This window comes from Antechinus flavipes, chromosome 2, assembly GCF_016432865.1.
Source record: "Antechinus flavipes isolate AdamAnt ecotype Samford, QLD, Australia chromosome 2, AdamAnt_v2, whole genome shotgun sequence".
NCBI classification, from domain to species: domain Eukaryota; kingdom Metazoa; phylum Chordata; class Mammalia; order Dasyuromorphia; family Dasyuridae; genus Antechinus; species Antechinus flavipes.
Genome location: NC_067399.1, coordinates 293590673 through 293614911, shown reverse-complemented (window position 1 = coordinate 293614911; position 24239 = coordinate 293590673). Strand labels below are relative to the sequence as shown.

The window sequence follows — 24239 nt, the reverse complement described above, 5'->3', positions numbered from 1 at the left end:
TGGCTATTAAGAACCTACTACATACAAAGGTAGATATGACATAAAGCTAGTTTCAAGGAGCATACAGTTTAATCTGGGAGAGACTGGGATCACAGAATGGTAGGCTTTAGAGCTGAAAATAACTTTGAAAACCATCTAGTCACTCAATCAATATACATTTATTAAGTGCCCACTATGTACCAGGCATTGGCCTAAATACTGAAAAATAGCTTTAATTTTTTTTTTTTAGTTGAAGAGGAGGCAAAATTGAGTATGTAAGCAAGTAGTGTATGACTATCATAAAATATTATTCATAATATAAATATGACAGCTAGGAGGTATAGTAGAACACTGAGACTGATTATCAGGAAGATGAGTTCCAATCCAGCTTTAGACACTTATTAACAAGGCAAGTTACTGTTTCCTCATCTGTCAAATGACTTGGAGAAGGAATTGCTCAACCATTCCAGTATCTTTGCCAAGAAAACTCCAAATGGAATTCAAGTAATTAAACAACTGAATAACAACAAAAATGTAAATACATACATGAAATCATTTATGAACTGAGATAAAACGCACAGCCAGGAAATCAATATACACAGTGATTACAGTGATGGAAATGAAAAAGAAAACAATACAGAAATGGAAATTATGGATGCTGTGAAATGATAATGACCAACCTTGATTTCAAAAAAGAGATATGAGAAGAGATCTTCCCTTTCTCTTTGCAAAGGGAGGGGGCCAAAGGAATAGAACATTTCATAAAATGTCAGATTTCTCCAATATGATTAATAGTTTTGCTGAATTTTTTTTTCACTCTTTTTAGTCTTTATTATAAGGAATATAAGGCCCCTCTGTGAGGGGCCAGAAAGAGATACCATGGAATATTTAATTGTTAAAAAACTAAAGTAATCAATATTTTTTTTAACTATTCCATTCAAACAGGAAGAAAAAAAATGTGGTAAGTTCAGAATTTAAGAAGGTTAAGTGTGCTAAAGTCACACTTATTAAATTGTTGAACTAAGATTCCAACCCATGTCTCTGCATGGTAATCCATCACTTGTTCAAACACCTAATACAAAGGAGAGGGCAGTAAGGGCAGAGGAAAAATCCAAGGAAAGAAGTCTGAGGAATGTGAAAATGGAAGGATCGCTTTCAATGGTGGTAAAATTTAGAAATGCTGCTAACACAAATACAAACCAATAATCCAGAAACAAAGATAGAAGGGGTTCAGAGTTTAATTCTATTCTCAGATGCTATGAGGAAGCTGAGCTAGAAAGAGGGGGAAAGTTACTGGACCACGGTCACAGCCAATATATCGCATGAACAGAGCCCCACCAGGTTGGCAACTGTAAAATAGGAGAGGGAGGATGATTCTGGCTGGCTTTGCTTCAAATTTTAGTTTTCCAGCCTCTTCAAAGAGATGACTGATGACCAAAAAAATTTAAAGGATAAGCTACAAACATGGGTTAGAAATTGGCCATGTTTCCCCATAAGTGTTTTCCCCAAATTATTTCCAAGTGTTCCAAGTTCTATGACACTTAGAAACATTTCCCATTATCTGTCTTTAGCTTCATTTCTTTTTTTTTTATTCTGATTCATTGACTTTTATCACAAAAACCCTCGATCACTTGGCTTCAAAAAATTTAAATTAACACTATTTTCTGTATGCTAGTACAGGCTATTTTACAAATTATGAAAAATAATTGTAAAATCATTACTTTCTCTTTTTAAGAAAAAAAATTCTCCAGATCTTTTATACCATATTAATGTTAAAATCAAGTAACAACATTAATATGGTGTTGGCCATTTTTAGATTAGATAGTTGCTTTTTTTGTCGTTAGCATACACTTTTTTTGGATTTAATCACCATCTTTATGTTGACAACTCTCAAATCAGCCTTTCCTGCCTCAGTCTCTCTGCTAACCTCCAATCTTGCACCTCCAACTTTTTTTTTTAGACATTTTGAACTGGATGTCCGTTATCTTAAATTCAACCTGTCCAAAACAGAACTCATTCTTTCCCACTAAACCTTTCTTCGCTTCCCTACCTTCCCATGTCATGTAGAAGGCAACACCATTCTCCCAATCCCTCAGCCTCTCAACCTAAGAGTCATCCTGAACTTCTCGCTATATTCTAGTTGTTATCAGCACCTGTAAAATTCACCTGTGCAACATCTCTGGCATATACTCCCTTTTCTCCTGACACTGGCATGTATAGGCCCTCAGCTCCTCATGCATAGACTACTGTATCAGCCTGCTTAGCCATTCATGTCTGCTAATATCACCTTTCCTACTTTATCACCTCCAAGATCAAATACAAAATGCTCTGTTGGGCAATCAAAGTCCTTCTTTGTCTCCTACCTTTCCAGGTTACTTATACCTTACTCTTCTACATATACTCTTCCATCCACTAACCCTGGCCAGGTCCTGGCTCTTCCATTTGCTAGCTGTGTGATCGTTTACCTCAGTTTCCTCAACTGTAGGGATGGGAGGACCAAATAAGATCTTTATTGGAGAACTTAGCACAGTGTCTACCAAATAGTAGGCTAATTCCCTTTTCCTTTCCCCTCTAGGGCTACTTTTAGTTTTTTTTCTGCTGCTTTGCAGGTGCTAAGCTAAGAGAATGCAATTAAAGTTTCATTTTCTTCATCTGTAAAAAGAGGATATTGGGCTGGATGACATCGGTGGTTCCTTTCAGCACTAACAAAGTATGATTTCCCAAATTATGGTGTACAATATACATACCCGAATTCTCTACCCATGTGTCTAGATCATTTTGATGATAGAAGAAAGAGGGGGAACAGGGAGGAGATGTGGGGACAGGGCTGAAGCTACACTGAGATTTTCCTTAGGCCTCCTGCCTACTTCTCACTCATTTCATTTTGACTTGGAGCACAGATAAGAGGTTTTTCTCAGGGTTGTGATACTGAAACAAATTGGAAGCAGACGGAAAGAGAAATTTTCAACCCTTTGCTCCTGATAATTTAAAACTAAGGAAATAATTGATGGTTTCAAAAAGCTGTATTTCCACAGAATCACAAAGAGTTTGCCAAAGAGACACCAGAAAACTTCCATTCGTTCTTTGTGGGCCTGGGATTAAAAATAGCTATTTCCTTGTGCTTGTAGGTAAGAGAGGAAATACTGTGGTTAAGTTTTTCGTTTTGTTTTAATTTTCTGCTGTAGCAGCTGGGGTAGCTCTTTGAAAGATGTTGAATTGTGCAGGAAAACATATATGATGCCTTCTATAGGAAGTGAGTAGCTTTTAGTTCACTAGTAGTATCATCAAATGTTAGCAATAGAATATGGAACGTTAGAGCTAAAAGGGGCTTTAAAACACAAAGAATTAGAGCTAGAACACAAAATATATAGAAGAGAATTTAAAGGAAGATTTGAAGACGGTAGAGATCTGGGTAAGGTAAAGGGATGAAATTCATTCCACCTACTGGTACATTCTGTTCCATTAGAGGTTCCAACTTTTCCATTTTACAGAAAATTGGGAAACTGAGGCCCTTATTTGGGAAAGTAAGTTTTCTAAGGTCCCTCAATCTAGTTGGATTCCAAAGTTTCCAAGTTAATATTGTAACTGATCCTGCCTCATTATCCCTCACTATGGCCTCTCCTTCACCACTCCAGGTCTATCAGGATTTCCATCAGAGAAGGGAATATAGTAAATAGTTGGGCATCCTTTGCTATTCATTGTTGGTACCACATTTTCCCCCTATCCATTATGTTGTTTGTTGTTGTTAATGAATCATTTTTCTTTTAGTCATGTCTGACTCTTTGTGACTACTTTTGGCAAGGATATTGAAGTGATCTGCCATTTCCTTCTCCAGGTCATTTTATAGATGAGGAAATTGAGGCAAACTGTACCTAAAGTACCCTATGGGTCCTATATTGTCCGAGGGTCAAGGGGAACTGTTAATTCTTAAATTATTTATTTTTATCTATTTTGTTAAATATTTTCCAATTACATTTTAATCTGGTTTGGGTCACACTTAAGCTGTGTATTTGACATCTCTGATGCACAGAAGTAGAAAAAAGCTGGACCAGCATCCTCCTCCATAACACACAGGAGGTCTGGACTTCTTTACTAGATTGTCTGGAAAGCGCACTATAATTCCTGGGGAAGTAAGTCTAAGTGAGTACCTTTGGAGCTTGAGTCTAGGAAACAGACCCATTTGACTGGAGGCTAACAAGCCTATTCAGTTGCTAGGGGGGTCCTAGATACCCTAACATGCTCCAGCTTCACATCCCATTCTTCCACCCACTGAGATCAATTTTTGCAGTCAGTGAGCCAATATGCTTTTATTAGTGTGTCAGGCACTGTGCTAAACATTGGTGAGAAAGAATGGCAAAAGACAATCCTTGATCTCAGTGAGCTAATATAATGAGTCTAATATATATGTCTAATATAATGAGCTTGAAGTTTAATGGAAAGACAATATGGAAACAGCAATATTATAGGTGACTATATTTATTATTAATAATACGATATATTAATATAATAATATGTTATGTTATCATATTATATAACATATACAATTATATAATAATAAAATCATATATAATAATATAATATTATTCATATTATAGATGACACAATGAATAGCATGTTGGGGATGGAATCATGAAGACTCATCACTCTGAGTACAAATTTGACCTCAGACACTTCCTAGTTATGTGACCCTGAGCAAGCCATTTACTTCTGCCTGCCTCAGTTTCCTCAACAGTAAAATGAGCTGGAGAAGGAAGTGGCAAACTACTTCACTATCTTAGTCAAGAAAACTCCAAATATGGTCATGAAGAATCAGACACAACTAAAAATAACTGAACAAAAACAACACATATAACCAAGAAGTGTCAAACACACAGCCAGTAGCCTGCAACCAAATTAAAATGTAATTGGGAAATATTTAACAAAATAAATAAAAACAACAATAAAACCTAGATCAAATTTAAAACTAACTCAATATGCTATCCACAGGGATCCTTATGAATGGGTTAGTGGCTCCTGTTTCTTTCTGATTTTGACACTACCAGTATTCAGGATAAATTTGAGGCCATATGAGGGGAAGATATTGAGATTTAGGAAGAGTGGGAAAGGCTTTGTGTGGAAGGCAGGTGTTTCACTGGGATTTGAAGAAAGGAAAACCAGAAAGTAGATATGATAGGAGAATATTCCAGGCATAGGAGACAGTGAAAATGTCTAAGTTTGGAGAGGCTTCTTATAAAACAAAGTAGGAACCCATTCCCATCCAACCCCTCTTCCTCCCCCCACCTCTTTCTCTTCTCCAGATCAAAATTTTTCTCTCCTCTAAGTGTTGTGTTCCTATCAAAATTTGAGTCCTTAAATTCTGAAACCATCTCTTAAAAAATAAGAAAGGTTTGTATTCCCCAGCACTTAGTATAATGCCAACTTCCTAATAAAGAGCTTAATAAATGCTTATTCATTCAAAATTTTGCTGTCTTCAAATACTTGAAGGGTTGTCTTGTGGAAGGATGAGAATGATTCCTCTTAACCCCAAAGCGCAAAACTAGAAGCAATGGGTTGAAATAGTACAGAGTTGTGTTTGGAGTCTGTAATTCTGACAGGTTTAGTTCTGGTTTATATCCTGTTATAAAAAATTCCAAGGGACTGTCCACCATATGGTCAGTTTGAAATTTTGATGAATCATGTACAGTTTTAACAACTGGAAATATTTTGATTATACAAACAAAACTGTTATCACATCTGTTCCATAAACTCAATTTCCTAATAGGATTATTGTTGTTTGGCCGTTTTTCAGTCATGTTGAATTCTCCATGACCCCATTTGGGTTTTTTATTTGTTTGTTTTTTGGAAAAGATACCGGAAAAGAAAAAAAGATGTTATTTCTCTCTCCGACTCATTTGCAGCTGAGGAAACTGAGGCAAATAGGATTAAGTAATTTATGTAGGATCACATAGCTAGTGAGTATCTGAGATCAGATTTGAACTCAGGAAAATGCATCTTTCTTGTGCCAGAGCTCCATGCTCTATCTGCTTCGTCACCAAGCCACTCCAGAATTTTGCCCGTATATTAATTTGCACTTATTTTATTCAATTTAGAAGACTGAGGGGGTATCTTCATCTCCTGCTAGCCATCTCCCCATGGAAAGGTATTCTCTCCCTTCTCAAATTTTCTAAGAATTCTTGCTCTGGATTTTACCTTTTCTCTGATACCACTTAGTTTGGATTAGTCCCTTCTGCCTGGATTTTGCTACCGTCTCAACTGCCTCTTATCCTAGAATTTCCTTCATTGCCTAGGGCCTCCTCTCCTTGGAATATCCATTCATTCCTGTAGCCTTCTCCCCATAGAACATACTTCTGCCATGATGGACCCCTTCTCCCCCTGGCGAGTTACTTCTAGGAGGTCTCCATTTGGGAAGGGGCACAGGTCAGCATTTACTGTACAATATTAGCTTCATTCCTAATTCTGTCTCTGACTTTCTGTACTTGATCATAGCAGCCTCTCATCCTGAAAGTCCCCAAAGGCTTCTTTACTCTGCAATATCCATCCTTTTAATCACAGAACACAGCTCCACTCACTCTTGTCCCCTTGTCTCACTGGCGCATTTCTCTTAGGGGCTCCATCTTGGGGAGGGGACCAGACTGGCTAGCATTAGTTCCCTTCCTGGCTCTTCTTATGACTTCTGGACTTGGACACCACGCCCCTGCAAGGAAGCCCTCCTCTCCCCATCATTATCCTGTTTAAGATTCCATTGGGGAGCTATCTTCCCCCTTAGTATGTAAGCTCCCTGAAAGCAGAGACAATCTTTCTGCTTGCAATTGTATCCTCCTTGCTTAGTGCAGTTCCTGGAACATGGTAAGTACTTAAACACTTTTTTGTTCTCCACCCACAAAGTGAGGGGGAGCACATGCTCAGAAAGCTGAAGTGATGGGTGAATACTCATGACCACCAGTACCTACCTCCAAGGAATTCCACCACTCTGGTGTTAAGTTTATCTGATCTACTCTTGTGGAGAGCATCTGAAAGCAAGGAGGGTTTGCCTGCCTCCCAACGGAGCACTTGCCGGGACCTAGTACAGAGTTTCTGAGGGTCCCCTAAGAATCCCCCCGATTCCCTACCAGGCTGGTTTCCCATGGCTTCTGCTCTTCCCACCAGGCCAAAGCATGGACCACACATATATCCTATACTTTCCTGATATGTGGGGGCAGCAGGTACCAAAGTAAATAGAGTGTCAGGCCTGAAGTCAGAATTCCTGACTCATCTTCATGAGTTCAAATCCGGCCTCAGACACTTACTAGTTGTGTGACCAAGTCACTTCACTCTGTTTGCCTCAGTTTCCTCATCTATAAAAGAGCTGAAGAAGGAAATAACAAACCATTCCAGTACCAAGAAAACCCTAAATGGGACACAGAATCAGACACAACTGCAAAATGGCTGAACAACAACAGTATAACACGAGAGAAGTACAGGTTATTATCTAATAAAACTTGTATTTAGCTTGAATAGGATTGCTTCTCTGTTCCTTAAATTCCCTGAACATAATTAGCATAATATCATTGCACCACATTTTCATGTGTGCCTCATCAGCCTCCCTACCACGTTTCCAATTAAACTGAGAACAGAGGCTCAGTCATTTTTCCTTTGTATTCCCTTGGAATTTTTTTTTTTTTTGTATTTGCATCATCTATTTGTATTTGGTTTTTTGTGTGTGTTATTCCATGTTTGCAATCTAGGAGGTACTTTATGCATATTTCTAAATCATTTTGTAAACAGTTTTAGAATCCTCCTACCTCTTAAGGTTAAGGGTTGGATTCTTAAAGGCTGGAATAGTTGGTTTTTTTTTTTTATTTTTTTGGTTGTTTTTGGTATCTGCTCACAGTGCCTAGCCAAAAAAAAATTATATATAATAGGTCAATAAATATTCAAATAAGAAAAACTGAAAACCAGTAAGGGTAAAGCATTTGGAAAATTAGCAACCTCTGGAAGAATAACAGAAAGTTTATGTACATAAACATGTACATTTTTCATCTTGACCTCGAAAAATTGTTCTAGCACTTGCTTAGCTGGAAGATGAAGCCAACTGTTTGTTTTCCTGGGCTGGAGACTTTCCTGGTACTTGGTCTTTTAGCTCCTTAAGGAATAGAAGCACTACTGGCAACTTCTCTCCTGGATCATTTACATTGTGATGGAAAAACCTATCATGGACTATCTGAATTATCTGCAGGATTTCTGGGCCTTAAATAAAGTCAAAACTATTATTTTAAAAGACTACTAGGATATCAAGAATTTTTTGATAATAGAACATGTAAAATCAGATTTAGGGAAAAGAGAAATATTGGTCTCATCTTTAATCTGCCCACCATTGTGTATATTAGTGAAGGTACTGTTTTCAGGAGCTCTATTAGCTAGAGCTCCGAGGTGAGAATGGATTAATGAGACACTTAATTGTTTCTGATGAACAATAATAATAGGAAGATTTTTAATTGCATAGCATTTTAAGGTTTGCCAAGTGCTTTACAAATATTATCTTGTTTTATTTTTGTAACAACCCTGAGAAATTAAGTGCCATTTTACAGATGAGGTAACTAAGGCAGGTGATAAATTTTCCAACAGGGAAATAAATATCTGAAGCAAGATTTGAACTCAGGCATGCTTGACTTCAGATCTAGTACTTGTTCCATTCTTTGCTATTGTAATTTAAAATATAATTATCTATGTATGTGTGTGTATATTGTTGTTGTTTGTCCTTCCTTTTCAAAGAGGATCATGACATGCAAGTGAACTGGATTTCAATAAGGGAAGGCTATGCAAGATCACCTGCCTCACTCTTTCCTCCAGAGTCATCTGGATCCAGTGGCAAGATGTAAATCAGGACAACTGGCCTTTTTAACTAAGGTCTTTAACAAGTCTCAGTCTGACTGAGGCAAGGCCCAGTTAATGATTAAGGCTAGGGAAGAAATGCGGCAAAAAGCCCAACACACACACATATATCTATTATCTCAATCTGGGAGGGGGAGACCCTCAGGGTTTGTATGTATGCATATATATATGTATATACATGTACACCCACACATATATGTAATTTTGATCAAAGTTCCAACTTATCAAGCATCCTTCCTCTGGACTATGGTTATTGAGAGAAATGATTATTTCACTCTTTTATATTATAATCAATGATCAAATTACACTCAACTGAAAGACACTGTTGATGTTCCATCCTAGGTCGGAGAGCCTGCCCAACTAGAGAATCTTATAAAGAATTTAATCTAAGGTGATTTAGGGCCCACCGTGGCTCTACTTAGCCAGGTCTGAGAAAAGTTAGATCCTGTGTCTAGACTGCCTGAGGCTAGGGGGGTCCAGGAGGGAGAGCGATCAAAATTATACCCTAACCCCTTATCAGAATGGGTTCACCTTTCACTGTAATATTCATTCTTCTCATTAATTCTTTTTTTTTAAATAGGCTAATGTTTATTTTTTTATTATAGTTTTTTATTTACAAGTTATATGTATGGGTAATTTTACAGCATTGACAATTGCCAAACCTTTTGTTCCAATTTTTCCCCTCCTACCCTCCACGCCCTCCCCTAGATGGCAGGATGACCAATACATGTTAAATATATTAAAGTATAAATTAAATACAAAATAAGTATACATGTCCAAACCGTTATTTTGCTGTACAAAAAGAATCGGACTCTGAAATATTATACAATTAGCCTGTGAAGGAAATCAAAAATGCAGGCGAGCAAAAATATAGGGATTGGAAATCTTCTCATTAATTCTTAACCAGAAAATGAATATAAACTGCTTGCATTTTTGTTTTTCTTCCCGGGTTATTTATACCTTCTGAATCCAATTCTCCCTGTGCGACAAGAGAACTGTTCGGTTCTGCATACATATATTGTATCTAGGATATACTATAACTTATTTAACATGTAAAGGACTGCTTGCCATCTGGGGGAGGGGGTGGAGGGAGGGAGGGGAAAAATCGGAACAGAAGCGAGTGCAAGGGATAATGCTGTAAAAAATTACCCTGGCATGGGCTCTGTCAATAAAAAGTTATTAAAAAAAATTCTTAACCAGAGTTGGTTGCCACCCTCAGAAACACTCATTCTTCCAAGGGCATATAAGGTTCCATGGGAGCCTCTGACATTTGAGAATGCCATTGACCCCTTTTTATTATTGGCTGGCATGATGAATAAAATGATCAATGACCTAGAAACTGTCTCGCCAACCTTTTATATGTCACATCACCTTTCTGAGCTGCCTGCAGAGAGACTATCTTGTGCCAGTGCAATAGTGCTTTGCCCCAGTAGGTGACTAGTCAATAAACTAAATGAATGCCATAGCTAGAAGGGACTTTAATAATACCAGCTCACATTTAAATAATGCTTAGTGGGGGCTTCATAAAAGTTTATTAATTGATTACAAAACATTTTTCATGGAGCAGCCAGTTAAATGGCACAGTGGATAGAGCACTCATCTTCATAAGTGCAAATCTGGTTTCAGACACAAGTTGTATGAGCTTGGGCAAGTCACTCAATCCTGGTTTTCTCAGTTCCTTTTTTATAAAATGAATCAGGAAAAAAATAGGAAACATTCTAATAGTTTTGCTAAGAAAACCCCAAATGGGGAAATGAAGTCAGAAATAACACAAGAACAAAAAAAGCAGTTTACATATATGATCTTATTTTACCATTTCTATCTCATTCGAGTCTCACAACAACCTTAGGAAATAGGTAGTGTTAATTTATTCTTATTTTATAGATGAGGGAACTGAGTCTCAGAAAATTAAGTGACTTGCTTAAGGTCTAATTAATGATAGCTAATAAGTGACAGAACCAATTATCATGGGCTTCAGTTTTTTCATCTGAAAAATGAGAGGAGTCGGCCTAGATAGTCTCTAAGGTCCCTCCCAAACTAAATTTATAATCCTCTAGTTTAGGGTTAAATTTCATTTTTACCCTTCTCAACCAGAGAACAATTTATACATCAGTAAAAAGCACAGACAAATGTCTTTGAAAGATTTAAGAACTCTGATTAATGTAATGGCCAACCATGACTCCAGAGGATTGTGATAAATCAATGTTACTCATTTTTTGACCAAAAGGTAATGGATTGAGACACATATTTTTGGGCATGACCAACATGGAAATGTACATATTTGTAATAAAGTCTTGAGTGGGGAGATATGGGAAAGGAAAAAAAAACAGATTTTTTAATTTATTGAAAAAAATAAAATTAAATTGAAACATTTTTGACTCATAACACTTGCTTAGAACTCACCTGGCATGGAAAAGGGAGAGAGGAAATCTGTTTCAGTGGACTCGGGCTCTGGCTGTTCCTGTTGCTGCTGCTGTTGCTGCTGCTGCTGCTGCTGAGGCTGCTGCTCCTCTGGGTTCTCCACAGGCACGTTCCCATTCTCGATGTTCTCATGTCGGCCATTCTGCAGTGGCTTGCTCACTCCATTGGCAGAGTTAATCAGTCTCTGGCGCTACATGGGGAGGGAAATAAGGGAGAGCAAAACTGAGCCTTGGATGAGAGACAACAGCACATGCAGCTGCTTCCCTATTGTCTGGGGTACAGAGTGCTGTGCAGACACCTGAAGCTGTCCTTGGCTTGGAAGAAGCTGTACAAGATACTTCACAGTCTAATTCCAATCCTGAAAAATTCCATGCAATAGTTGTGATCCAGGCTAACGCAAAGAGAGCCCTTGTTTACTCTTCCAGAAGATGAAAGGGTTAACTGAGACTTTTATTTATTTTTTTGGCAGGGCAATCAGATTTAAATGACTTGTCCAGGTCACACAGCTAGCAAGGGTCAAGTCCTGAAGTTGTATTTGAGTCAGGTCCTCCTGACTCCAAGGTTGGTGATCTATCTCCACCTAGCTGCCCCTTTCTCTCCCTCATTCTACATGGTCAGTTAGTCTTCAAATCTTGCCATTTCTATCTTCTATATATTTCGCACATCTAATTGATTCCTTCTTCTGCCCATACTACTTTAGTTCAGACCCTCATCACTTTTTTTAAAATTCAGTAGTGTTTTATTTTTCCAATTACATGTATTTTTGAACATATAGTTTTCAAAATTCATTTTTCTAAGATTTTGAGTTCCAAATTTTTTTTCTCTCTCTCTTATTTCCCTCCTCCCCAAGACAGCAAGCAATTTGATATAGATTATACATGTGCAATCATTTTAAACATAATTTTATTAGTCATTTTGTGAAAGAAAAATCAGAACAAAAGGAAAAAACCATGAGAAAGAAAAATAAAAAAATAAAGTGAAAATGCTTAGATTTATATTTAGTCTTCATAGTTCTCTTTCTGCATGTGGATGGCATTTTCCATCAAAGTTTATTGGAATTCCCTTGGATCACTAAATTACAGAGAAAAACTTAATGTATCATAGGTGATTATCATACAATCTTGCTTTTGCTATATAGAGTTTTCCTGGTTCTGTTTGTTCACTCAGCTTCAGTTCATATTTCTTTTCAGGCTTTTCTGAAATCATCCTGCTCATCATTTTTAAAAACAGAGCAATAATATTCTATAACATTCATATACCATTACTTATTCAGCCAGTCTCCAATTGATGGGCTTCCACTCATTTTCTAGTTTTTTGCCACTACAAAAAGGGCTGCCACAAACATTTTTGCACATGTGGGTCCCTTTCCCTATTTTATGATTTCCTTGGATATAGGCCTAGTAGAAATACTGCTGGATCAAAAGGTATGAACATTTTGATAGCCTTTTGGGCATAGTTCCAAATTGCTCTCCAGAATTCCACCAACAATGCATTAGTGTCTCAGTTTTCCCATATGTCCTCCAACATTTAACATTATCTTTTCCTGTTATCTTAGCTAATATTATAGTCATAAGGTGATACAGCAGAGTTTTAATTTGCATTTCTCTAATCAATAGTGATTTAGAGCATTTTTTCATATGACTATTGATGCAGGCCCAGTGTTCTATCCACTGAACCACCTAGCTGCCCCAGTGGGATGATCCTCATCACCAGGTTCTTTGTAATTCCCTGTATATCATATAATATGTGGCCTACTAATGCCTACTCTTACTTGTCCTTCTGTTTCCCTCCTTATTTCCCTGAAAATGAGAGATACATACTATAAATATATTTTTCTCATTTTACAAATGAGAATACTGAAGCATAGAGAGATAAAGTGAATTATAAAGGTCATAAAGCTCCAGTGTCCAAGACAATATTTGAACTCAGATCTCATGATTTCAAGTACAGTACTTTTCCCACTACACCATGAGAGCTCTTAGCCTGAATTTGGTCCCACTCTGCTGAGTTGTTTTTGAATTGATTATACTCTCCTGTGGTAGCAGAGAAAATTAAATAATAGTGATAAATTCATAACAGATTTTCTTCACTGGAAATCTGTATCAAACAACTGCCAAAAAATATGTAAAGGTCTATCCTGTACTAGGCAGGCACTGTATTAGGTACTAGGGATTCAAATACAATAATGAGGCAGTCCCAGACTTCAATAAACTTATATTCTACAAGAAGGATATATGTGTGTATATATAAATATCTTATACATGTATGTACATACATCCACATGAATCTATAAATATACATATCTCTATATAAAATCCATACATGTATACATATTTAAAGTAATCATAGTAATGTTTTATATATATGTCATAATTATATAAATATAATATAAAAATCATATATAAATATATAAAATTATATAAATAAAATATATAAAATATAATTAATACATAAATGTTCACAGATAGGTAAATACATCATATGTACAAAACAAATATATAGCTATTTGGTGAGCTCTTGAAAAAAATGGCTCTTGAGCTGAGCTTAGAAGGAAGACAGGGATTCCAGACAGAAGTAAGTAGCAAAGGCATTCCAAACCTAAGAAATATCCTGTACAAAGGCATGTTAGGGGAGAAGAAATGTCATGAATAGGGAATAGCAAGCAGGCCAGTTTGGCTAAAATGTAGAGTCTGTTGAGCAGTTATATATAATTAGCCAGGAAACAAAATCTGGGGAGACTGGGAAAGCCTTACCACATGGGGTGGATATTTCTGCTGAAATGATCTTCAGGTTGAAAAGGGACAAGTGCGCACTATGAGTAAGCTTTTTCCTTGTGTTTGTGATGGATATAGGTCATCCCAAGCAAGTTCCAATTCCCTCCAAGGGACCTCCAGGCCATTATATGTATAGTTATTATTCTTCCAAGATTTGCAATTTCTAGATGTGTGGAATTAGCATATTAAGGGCAGTCCCATTGCACTATTCCTTATGGAATGACCAGTTGATGTTGACAAAACAATATATTTCTGGGAGCTCTCCAGACTTTTGTATCATAAGTGGAGCATGCCCAATGGGATCTTTTTTGATTGGTATTCGGAAGCTTCTAAACATAAAAATGAGGCCATGGATAAAAGCTACATTCATAAATTCATAAGAAAAATTAAAATCAAAATTGTAAGATGCAAGGGAAAAATTGAGTGCTTCCCAAATTAAAGGCAGGCCTTCTTTTCTGACCCTGTAGACCAAGATAAAACCCACCAATTAATTGAATGATGAAAGAAAGGGTCTTAGGAACCATTCTTTGAGAAATGCGGCTGTTCATCATTATGAATGGAGGATAAACTCCATTCCCATGGAGTATGGGAATACTCCATGTTCCCATAATCTGGTCCTTTTATTACAATGTTTTCACTCTGGAAAAATTACTTCTGTGCTCACTAGAACTTCTCACTCCATCCTGCAAATCTCTAAATTCTCTAGAGAGATTCCCCTGAAGTCATGATTGCTGAGAAGGACAACTCTTTCTTCACCCACTTTCTGTCCCTACCACAATTTCTTTTGGTCCTGTATCCAATAAATAGGCCTTCTTATTTAGCCCTTGTATTTTTGCCAACTTTTTTTCCTTCAACTTTCATTTCCCCCAGTTACAAAGAAAACTCTTTTTTTTGGTTATACATGTACATTCATTTTTTTTTTTTTACATATTTCCTTATGAATCACATTGGAAGAGAAAAATCAGAACAAAAGGGAAAAACCATGATGTGCATGTGTTGATTTATATTTAGTCTCCATACTAATCTCTCTGGATGAGGATGGCATTTTCTACCCAAAGTTTTTTGGGATTGCCTTGGAATTCTGCCAACTTATTGAGAAAGGATCTGATTTGTAAGTTGTGATATGGGAGCCTATGGATTTATCTGGATGTTCTAGTATTGTGGGAAATACATTTTGACACTCCTAGCAGAAAATCACACTAGTGCTAACAGTTCTTCATTGTAACAGGAATTGTTGGCCACAATCATCACCTGACCTTTGAGTCACTCTTGCAAATGAGGTTTGCCTGTCTCCTTAACCACTGACTGATTTGTTTTACACTGAGCCCAACCAGATTGCTCCCTTGGGTTTCACAGTCTTCTCTCTTTAAGGAAGGTGTTCAATTAGTCATTACTTTTCTTCTCAAACAGGTAATTATTGTTCCCACCTGTTTCTAATTTACCACACCTACCTTCCCTCTCAAGAAATCATAAAAAAGCCATCTGTTGGTTTTTCCAGGACCCACAAACTGTGATGACTTCCATCCTATTCCCATAGTCCTACCAGAGCACTAAGATTTCCTGCATCGGCTGAGAATGCCATGTATTTCATGATGGAAAGCCATTGCATTGTCTTTTTTTCCCCCCATTCTCCTATATCCTGAGGATCATTTCCTATGTGCAGTTACCTGCCAGTCACTTGAGTATATTTGAACAAAGCTCCCTTACTGCCATTACAAGTCCCTAATTTTTGTTTCTCCAAATCCTCAAAAATAATGTTGATTCTATTACATTCTCTGGTGGGTCCACTCTTTTTTTTTTTTTTTTTTTTTAAATGCTAGCTAGAAGAATGTAAAAATAATGCAATAAAAAATACAATGAACTTCCTTTCCATGCTGACTGTTATAGGTCATGAGGTCTCTGGGAGGAAGTTTCTGCTCTCTCCTATGGATACACTATTTTTGCTGTTTAGTCATTTCAATTGTCTGCCTCTTTGTGACCGCATGTGGAATTTTTTTGGTCCAGATACTGGAGTGATTTGTCATTCCTTCTCCAGCCCATTTTACAGATGAAGAAACTGAGGCAAACAGGGTTAAATGATTTGCCCAGGATCACACAGCTAGCTGGTAAGTATCTGAGGCCAGAAGTTTCCTGACTCCAGACCTGGTACTCTATTCACTCTGTCACCTAGCTGCCTGTACACTATTAAGGCAATGAGGTTTCAGGGTGGGGAAGCACATTTCCATTGTCAGAGTTCAGGATTTTTTTTTTAAAACTAGCTTGCTCCACTAATCTGAAACAGATGGGAGGAATTTGGGGCACAGCTGGTCATTGTATTATGGTTTTTAAGTTACAATGCTCTAATAAAAACCCTGTAGGAATGAGTTTATGACAACAATTCTTCACTTTTATCCTGGTTGGGGAAAGTTGAAGTCAAATTGGTCATTATGAAAACAGGTTCTGTTCTTAGCTCCTGTCCTCCTTCCAAATTAGAATATGACATAATATGATATCAAATAACATAATAAAAATGATATGATATATAGCATGATATATACTACCTTAAATACATGTATACTATCATATAAATACTACCTTAAACATGTATGTATACATATACGTGTATACATGTATATATACGTATACACCCTCCCGCCCTTTATCTTGTACTGTTATCAAATGTTGAGAGCCAACTTTTCCTACTTTAAGTCTGTCTTGGACCCTTTGGTGGCCAGCTTGCCCATTTGTCTTTGATCCATCAACACTTCTGCCTCACTGTTGGAAATTGTGGCTAACCTGGTATTAGGTAACCTCTGAGGTCATTATCCTCCTTGAGAATGAAGGACAAACAGCATCCTCTATGAATAGCATCAAGAGTTCCTCCCTGGGGACCCAACTGGACTGGTCAGTGGGCAGCTTCTTATTTCTTTCTTCTTTCCCTTACCTTCTCTCTGCCCCCATAAGATATCATATTTTTACCTGCAGGGGCAGGTAATTTTGAGTGCTGAAAACTTGCAAGATATCTTGGGGTTTACATTCTAAGGCCATGTCTTAAACCCAAATCACTCTGGCTCTTATTGATTGATCAATAGTAAGTCCCAGGCCAAGCCCTACTTAGTCTTGTTGGGGTCCTGATTGGCTCAGAGTGAAGGTAAATAACAACTGTTTCTATTTTGGCCAGAAATCCTAAAGATCTTTCTTTCCCACATTTTATATATATCTGTGTGTGTGTGTGTGTGTGTGTGTGTGTATGTGTGTATATAATATAGATGTATATTTTTTGATATTATATTTATTTATATATACACATATTTATATGTATATAATGTATACATAATATATATGCAATGTACATTATGTATTTATGTATACATATATATGTATATATAAACAGTGATATATATGTGCATGTGTGTGTGTGGTATTTGGGGGGAGAATTAGGTTAAAAAGATCATTCCCTGCCTTAATTTTTTACCCAGCCTTAATCATTGGACACTGTCTCAACCAGAGACCTGTTAAAAACCTTAGCTTCAAAAGGCCCAAATCTCCCATTGCATCCAAGGCCATCTCCAGTCACCTTGGTCTCTCTCTGGCCACTGGCTCTGGAGGAGAAAGGGAGGCTGGTGACTTTGCACAGCCCTTCCTCACTTCAATCTAACTCACTCACACATCACCCATTTACTCCGAGATGCGATGGTCCTCTTGGAAAGAGAAGGCCCAAAACAGCTTTGAGAAGTCCTGTCCCTCACAGTCACAGCTCTCCTTCTAAAAGGCTCCTCAGCATACTTACAAACCAAGGGTCACTGAGTATGAGAGCTTTCCGTCCGAGCTGCCACTGTCCCCCCGACCCGCTGTCCCTGCCTCAGTCCTGAACCATGTATGACTGTTAAACTTGCCCTAGAGTAGAGATTCTTTCCTGGTTGTCACAGACCCTGACAGGGCTCGTGGATTTCAAGCAATTTCTGAACCCAGGTTCAGGATGGAAAAACATTCATCTTTTTATTTTCACTTTCCTCTAACTGAAAGTTAGCGTTTCCTTTAATTGTGAACATAGGCAAGAAACCACGGTAGAATTCACCTTCATCAGGCTGCCAGTGAGGTCTAGGCCACAACACATGTTTAAGAACCTTTACTTAACGGATGTTCCCCTGCAGAGTCCTGACTTCATCCCCCTTGTAGAAAGCTCTTGCCTCAAGGACCCTAAGGTTACAGGATGTTCTGTCTGCATTAATACTATATTGGAAGCATTTTCATCCTTGATGCTCACTCTGTCCAAATTATTGAATTTGTTGCGCTCCCTAGTACCAGCATTATGATCAAAGAACAGGTTGTACCACTTTGTCTTGCATATAATTTTAGTCAAATCTGGAAACTGAAGTTTCCCTGCTTCATCTGGTACCCAGATCAGTAATGCTTTCTAGTAGCTTTTGTGCATTGTTAGATGAATCTTATCATCCCCTGCCATAGCAGCTGTAAAAACATCTCCAAATTTTCTCATTAGTCCTTAATGAAACCAGTCACCTCTGGCTAATATTTCAGAACTGGCCCAATCACCAAATATGGAAAAGGGGACCTGGCTGGGAATCTCTCCAATATTCCTTCATGGTCTCATGTAGGGCCTGGAGAACTATTTTCATGTCTTCTTACTTATCTGAGACACTGTATGATAACATGAATAAAGAGGATACTGTTGTACAAAAAAGCTTTTCCTCTTTGCACGAAAAACTGCATCTTTTACCTAACATATTTGGCCTATGACATTGAATGTGGAGGGTAAAAACTGCTCCTGCCTATATGCTACCATTGGAATTCTATGTAAACTCACCAATCAATTTCCTTCTATTACCTAAGTGTTACTCATATAACTGTGTCCTTCTTGTTTTTGATATATACCCTGGATAGATGGAAGCCTGTCCTTGTATCTGGCTCATAGCATAATAAATAATAATTTATCAATATAAATGCAAAGCATAATATGCATAGCATAATGCACATGGATTGACTGATTTGTACTCAAGTAGATTCTATCACTTTACTTCTCTATAGACAGTGACAGAGGTACCTATTTTTCAGGGCAAATATTTAAAGACACATATAAGGCATTTAACAAATAATAAAAATTACCCTGAAGCTACAACCTATAATTTAACGGAGCTGTAGAATGTAAACGATCTGATATAAAATTGTACTTAATCAAAATCTGCACAAAGAAGAATGGCCTTCGGGATTCCTCTTTCATTTTGAGCAATCACCTGCTTCTCTGTAACTTCCACCCATCCATTCTCCAGATCTAATTCACATAATGGAAGCATAGATCTACCAGGTACCAAAAAGTTATTCCAGGGACCTTAACAGTGAAACGCTATCAAACGGAGATAGAGCTGACTTAGGGACTGAGAGGGTTGGGTCTAGGCAAGCTGCCTTAAAAGTTAAAGCTTGAAGTAGGTTGTGTCTAATAGGAACCTCCTGGTGCTATGTTGACTTTCTGGCCTGAGATCTCTGTTTCTGTACCAAGTTTTCTATCCTGTATCAACCTTTCAAATTTCATCACTCCCCTGAGGCCCAGGTTCCCTACCTGGCCAGGCAGGTCTTTGATTTATGCTTACTTGCATCCCAATTTTAAAACCATTCCTTTTTTCCCCAGGTGAGAATTCTTGGTTTTTATTCCAGCCTGGGCAAGTGCACTAATTATAGGGATGTGTTGTTCTCTGTGCATAGGATAGGACAGGGATGATTTTGTGCTAAGCAATTTATGGGTACAATATGTCCCACCTAACAATATCCTGACTGAAGTAATATAAAATTATTTATAAACTACAGTTAAATCTCTCCCATTTTTTTGAGTCTACTCCCCACCAGTGATGTTTTTACCTGTATTATTCTAGTTTAGTCTCTTATCACTTGTAAATTTTCACTTATGTCATTAACTTTGCTCAGTCCTTCTTTATTGGGCTTTCAGGTAATCTTTAGCTTAACCAGTGGTCGTTTTATTCTTCTCCCTTGACAAAGGGATTCTAGCAAGATGTCCTAATTCAATCACTTAGTCATAGGATGAGATTAATAAATGTTTATTAAACTGATATAGTAGTCTCTACAGACAATGAATTGGGCAAAATGGCTCTTCCCAGTGACGAGTTTTTCTATTTCTGATATATTGGTGAACGGTGTTTGTGGATCCAATGTTTCCACAATGCCTGGGGCTGAGAGATACTTATGAGAGGAAATTCTCTTTGACCCCCATCTCCTAGAAGATCAGCGTAGCAATGTTACCTAACATACATTCAGCTTGGGATTTTAAATTTGTGATTTGAAAGGCTGGGGACTCAAGCTATGCAAGGAGGACAAGAAAAATGGCATCTTCATCTCTACCTTTCCAAGTTAAGATACGTTGGTATATTCCAGCTCAAGGCAATGTCTGCTGCTGCTATGTCAGGATAGAGCAATCTTGATATCTACAACAGAGACACCAGATTCCTAAGACTGCTACAAAAGTGATAACTTTATTAGTGAGTGAATTACAATATCCCTCTTTTTATGTGTTGGGAAGCCAACACATAGCTTCCCATTGGAATGGAAATCACAGCTCGTGGGGAATATGGTGGGAGAGGCCCCTATATCAGATTGGGTGCAAACACCTTATTCAATTCTTTGCTATTACATTTCCGATCTCTTTTTTATTAAATGCCTTTTGCTGTGAATTAATTTGTCGTCTGGCTTCTTGTATAAAGAGATATATCAGTTGGGACTCAGGGCTGTGAATAGATGAGTATTTCAACAGTATTATGAACCTAGCTGAGAGGAGCCCTGGGATATACTAATAAACTAGGAAGGTAGAAATTTCTATATAGTCCCTCACCACTACTTGCAATTCCTTTGCCTCTCCCTCGTTTCTATAAAAAATATCAGTTATCTTAACTTTTTTTTTCTTGCTTTTTTTCTAGACAATTGGGATTAAGTCACTCACTCAGTAAGTGTCCAGTGTCAGAGGTCAAATTTGAACAAGTGCTCTATCCACTGAACCACCTAACTTAACTTTGTCACAATTAAGAGTGGTCCTCCAGGGAATGGACTATCTTAGCATACTTCCTGGAACATAGCAGGTTTTTAAGAAATGCTGATCGATTAATCAACTGGTAGTGAATCCCCAACCTTGTTGATCATTTGTTGAGGGTGATGGAGAAAGGATTACTGAAACCACACCAAAAAAAAAAGGACCATAAAATGACACATTAGTAATCATACTCCCAGATTCTGAGATAACATTCCAGTCTGATAGAAATGTTAGTATTAAGACATATTCAGGTATGGATTGGACTAGGTTCCTCAGGTTCCTCACAATGTGGAGATTCTATGATTGTTTGAACTGTTATACCATTATGGCCATTATACAATTATATTTATTGTTATTCATTATTATATCAACATATTACATATATAATATAATAATGAAATTATATTTGCTAGCATGTTATAAATTTCCTTTAATTTATTCTAGCCTGCAACTACATATATATGTATAGTCAATGATTCACCATCAAGGCACCATCACAAAACTTTAGAAGTGATGAAAACAAAAATCCTCATCTCTTAAAGATTTATCTGTGTTGTTAAAAGAGTATTGGGTTTTGAGTCAGAAAACCTAGTTCTCAGTCCTAGTTGGGAAACCAGGTGCCACCTTGGGCAAGTCAACTCACAATCTTAGGCAAGCCTTACTTTTCTGTTCTGTAAAAGGAGGCTAATAATATACAATCTTACCCTTTCATGGCTTTTGTGAGGATTAAATAAACTAATGTATGTAGAGCACCCTGTAAAATGTTCTGTAAATGTAAGCTTTTATCTTGATTACATTCAACTTTTCAAGAAGGAAGGGGAATTTGTCCATAAAAATACTTTTATTTCACTTTTGGGTACTTGGGAATTCTTAACTCCAAATTTCCTTTAGGAGTATCAGTAGCAATGGGATTAGGTTTATTTCTTTTTCCAAAAGGGGCCTAGGATTCCTATCATGTAAGCTTTATTCAAAGATGACGCAAGACCAAATGGCAAGGAGGAAAAGGTATTAGATTAGAGGGATTTGCCAAAGGGCTCCCCTTTAAGTGTCTGGCATAAAGAAAAATACATATCTAAAACAGAGGACACAAGTAAGTAGATATAGGACACTGGATGATGTTAGATTGTGAGTTTGGAAAAACAGGAATTATTAATCTGGGACCCCTTCCAAGAAGTGCATGGAGAGATTTCAAGAGTTCCATGGACTTGGAGGAAGGAAAACATTACAAGTTTAACTTCACTAATTTCTAACTGAAATTGAGCATTTTCTTCAATTATGAATGTAGGCAAAAAACATTATTCTAAGGTTTCCATTGGCATTATTTGACTCTCAGAGGAGTTTATGATATACTGATCTAGTCCAATCATCTTATTTCAAAAATGAGAAAAGTGAGAGATTAAATATCCTGACCAGGGTCACATAAGATGGTAAGCAGCAAACTCTGGATTTTAAACTAGATTGTCTAACCATAAATCTTATTCTCATTATATTGCATCAGGTTGTCTTCTGTATGGCTAATTTTCTTTAACGTATACAAGGAGGAGGGAGATAGGGAAACTGATGAGAAGAAAGGAGTAGGAAGCTGGGATTGCAGAGATGGGTTTGGAAACCAGGCCCCCCTGACTCCAAGCCCAAGTTTTTACTATACAATCCCGTTTTCCTAGTCAGATTGTCAAACTCAGCCTGTAAGCCATGTGCAAAAGCTCCCCAATGTGGCCGGATTAAAATACACTGAGGATATGTTTAATGAAATAAGTGAAAATACAATACAACACAGATAATGTTAATTTGTGATTTTCAAAATCAGTTTCACACACAGAAATCATTTTGTATGGTTTTATTGTTGTTCATTGGAGTTTGACTCTTTATGACCAGGTGAACCATATTATCTGTAGGTTGTTTTTTTTTTTTTTTGACAAAGATACTAATTTGAATGGATTAGTGGGGGGTGGCTAGATTGTGGAGAGTAGTGGGCCTAGAGTCAGGAAGACTTATCTTCATAAATTCAAATCTGCCTCAGTCATTCCCTTGCTGTGTGACCCTGGCCAAGTCACTTAACCCTGTTTCCCCATCTGTAAAATGGACTGAAGAAGGAAATGGCACACTACTCTAAGATCCCCTAATAGGGATCGTGAGAAGTTAGACATGACTGAAAAAACCTAATAAAAAACACAACAACAATGGTTTAGTGTCCTCAATTTTTTTTTTAATTTAATGCCTAGCCTACAGCTTTAGAACTGGAAGGGGCCTTAGAACACTCTGTTGAAGATGGAAGTGACCTCAGACAGATTGTAAGTGACGGGGATGGTGGGAAATCAGTGAGAAATGAAAATAGATGAACTCTGACAATGTGATAGGATGAGGTGAACTTGGGATTTCATGGGTCTAGGGAATTCCTAACCCCCTCCACTAAAACAAATCTACATCCCCTCTAATTTATGGTCTTAGAAAGCTAGCTGGGAGCATTGAGAGGTTTAGAGGGTGAGCAAGAGCCACAAAGCTAGTATTCATGAGCGATGGGAAGAAAAGGGCATTTTTCCTTATTGTGAGGCTGGTTCTTTATCCACTTACATCACTAATATTAGACTGTAAATCAATGAGACAATGGAATTTGACTGACAGATTTTTTTTTCAGGAGCATATCTTTTTAAAGAACAAAATACTGAACGTATCTATTTGTCCTCCAGTGTGGGGTCTATGAATCTGGTACCACAGCATGGCTCGGTGATAAATCAGTTGGAATACCTGGAGCCCTTTCTCTGGGCTCAAGCTTAGATCTTGCGTTATTATACAACTTTTATATGGCAGCTGCTGTTATATGTCAGTGCTTGGGATAGGCATAATAGGGCTGATACTAACAAAGAAACCAAGAACTATCTACATGAATATAGATTTATAAATCACTGTCATATACATTATCCCATTTGATCTTCACAACAACTCTGAGTAACAAAGAGCACTCCAATCATTCCCATTTTTCAGATAAGGAACATAGGGGCTCAGAGAGGTAATTGGCTAAGTTTACAGAGTAAGGAATAAATTCAGGTCTTGTGTTTTCCAGCCTTGTGAACTTTTTACTATCATTACTTTATTACTTTGTCATCACCATCATTCTTACCGTTGACATCACTACCATCACCATCATCATCATCATCTTCATCATC

General features: G+C 37.4%; 1 protein-coding gene across 2 annotated transcripts in view; it reads right to left on the bottom strand.

The window, feature by feature from the left end:
* The window catches only part of SLC24A4 (solute carrier family 24 member 4), a 248904-nt gene that overhangs the window by 44391 nt on the left and 180274 nt on the right, over positions 1-24239 (bottom strand). For both annotated transcript variants that reach the window (XM_051977362.1, XM_051977363.1), the window contains exon 12: positions 11254-11461. In XM_051977362.1, the coding sequence (XP_051833322.1) occupies positions 11254-11461 (208 nt within the window). The remainder of the gene's footprint in view (positions 1-11253; positions 11462-24239) is intronic.